At 56.1% G+C, this 1,907-nt stretch overlaps 1 protein-coding gene across 4 annotated transcripts in view; it reads right to left on the minus strand.

Moving 5' to 3' along the window:
• The window catches only part of Crocc (ciliary rootlet coiled-coil, rootletin), a 41,485-nt gene that overhangs the window by 15,491 nt on the left and 24,087 nt on the right, over window positions 1-1,907 (minus strand). For all 4 annotated transcript variants that reach the window (XM_023722573.1, XM_023722572.1, XM_023722571.1 and 1 more), the window contains exons 24-25: window positions 911-1,149; window positions 485-644 (exon numbers count right to left, since the gene is read on the minus strand). In XM_023722573.1, coding sequence (XP_023578341.1) covers window positions 485-644; window positions 911-1,149 — 399 coding nt within the window. The remainder of the gene's footprint in view (window positions 1-484; window positions 645-910; window positions 1,150-1,907) is intronic.

The following is a 1,907-nucleotide window of genomic DNA, read 5'->3' on the forward strand; positions in this document are numbered from 1 at the left end:
GTGCTGGGGGATTGAACTGTGGTCCCTGTGCTTTGCTAAGCTTGTTCCAAGTAGGTGCTTTAGACCACTGAGCCATCTCAACAGCCCCCTAGGACTGCTTTCCTATGCAGGCAGCAGGGTAAGCAGCAGCAACAGAGCCCCTGTGAGCAACAGGTTAGCTGGACACAGTCACCATTTGGTTTCTTACAAGCTCTTCAGCCTTATCCTCTGCACACCTGTTCCACTGGCTGTTCATGGACTCCTTTAGAACTGGACAAGACCCCAGCCCCTCTCCTCGGGAGAGTGAGCCTGCACAGTACGTAGAAAGGTGTGAGGCTTGCACAGATCCAGGGAGGAGGGCTCCTCAAAGCCAGTCTGTGACTACCCGGGTCAGGGAACACCTTGCTGGAGTTCCAGACCCTGATTTTATGTAAGGGGCACTTAGTTCCTGTTGGTCTTAGTCCTGCAAGGGGTGCCAGCCCAGGGGAAGGAGGTGGAGGCTTACCTGCCGCCGCAGCTCCTGCAGCTCCCGCCGCGCCTCCAGCCTTGAGCGCTCTACCTCCTGCAGCCCCAAGCGCAGATCCCCTGCCTCCTTGCCCACGGCTGCCCGCGCCTCCTCCAGGAGTGTCAGCTTCTGCTCCTTGTCCTCGTTGGCCAGCTTCAAGCTGGAGAAGGCAGAGGTCACACAGCCTGTGGTGACCTCGCCAGGCCCACCTGGCCCGAATGTGTCCCACCTGCTACCTGCCCATAGGGCCCCTCTACCCTCCACCAGGCACTAGGGGGCGATAGCAGCAGATAGGGTCTAAGTCTGGACCCATCTCTGTCTGCAGCCACCTATAATGACCCAGGTGATAGGGCCCAGAGAATCTCCAACTGCGCAGTTTCCTCGGGGCCCTGGACAAGGCCTGGGAAGGAGCCTGGGTCCCCGCACCTGATGCGCTCGCTCTCAGCCCTCCTCACGGCCGCCCGGAGCTCCTCATTGGAGTGCCGCAGAGCCTCACGCTCCTTGGCACCCTCGCTCAGGCTGCGCCGCAGCTCGCCGGCCTCCTGGCGCTGGGCCTCCAGGCTCTCCTGACTGTCGCGCACCTTGCGCTGCGTCTCCAGCAGCTCCCGCCGCAGCCCATCCCGCGCGGCCTCCAGCAGGCGCAGCTGAGTCCGGAGCTCTTCTGCCTGGGAGCCCAGAACAGGGTCAGGGCTCCCACCAAGTGGGAGTTTTGGCAAGATGGGGCCGTGCGCCACGTCATTGGTCAACAGGCAGCAGCCCCATCCTTCTGCGGTGACTTGGACCCCACAGGACACCGGGGCCGTCAGTATTTGGGCCTGACACAGTCATCAGTAGAGATTGTCCAGCATGCTGTGAGCTGTGCGGCACAGGGCGGGCTGACCAACAGCATATGTAGTGCGGCAGAATAATACTCTCAGGATTCCTGAACAACTTTCCTGATACCAGTCTTCTAAGCTGCCGCGTCTGATTCTTCCACACTTTGACTCTAATTAAGAGAATTTACTTCCAACCAGTCCACACTCAAATCTTACTCTTTGTTCAAATATAAATCAATAGTCCCATAATCGCATAATATCTAAAACATACAAAAACAGCTGGCCAGATAGCTCAGCAGATTAAAGCGCCTGCTTAGGTAGATGCACGGACCAGGGTTCGACCCCCCACGTGCCATGCTGGCCCCACCCCCTGGGGCATGTTGAGATGGCAAATAAGACTGGGCATGGTGGCATGTGCCTGTAATCCCAGCACTTGGGACGCTGAAAACAGGAGGATCACTACGAGTCCGAGCTATATAGTGAGACCCTGTAGATGCTGTACGAACCACATAAATAAGTAAACAAACAAAATTACTTTTAAAATTATTTATAACATTGATCATTTGGCCTTTGTAATAATCAACATTAAATATTTTTTCTTTTTTTTT

The sequence above is a fragment of the Octodon degus genome, unplaced genomic scaffold (assembly GCF_000260255.1).
Source record: "Octodon degus isolate 3935 unplaced genomic scaffold, OctDeg1.0 scaffold00092, whole genome shotgun sequence".
In the NCBI taxonomy this organism is placed as follows: Eukaryota; Metazoa; Chordata; class Mammalia; order Rodentia; family Octodontidae; genus Octodon; species Octodon degus.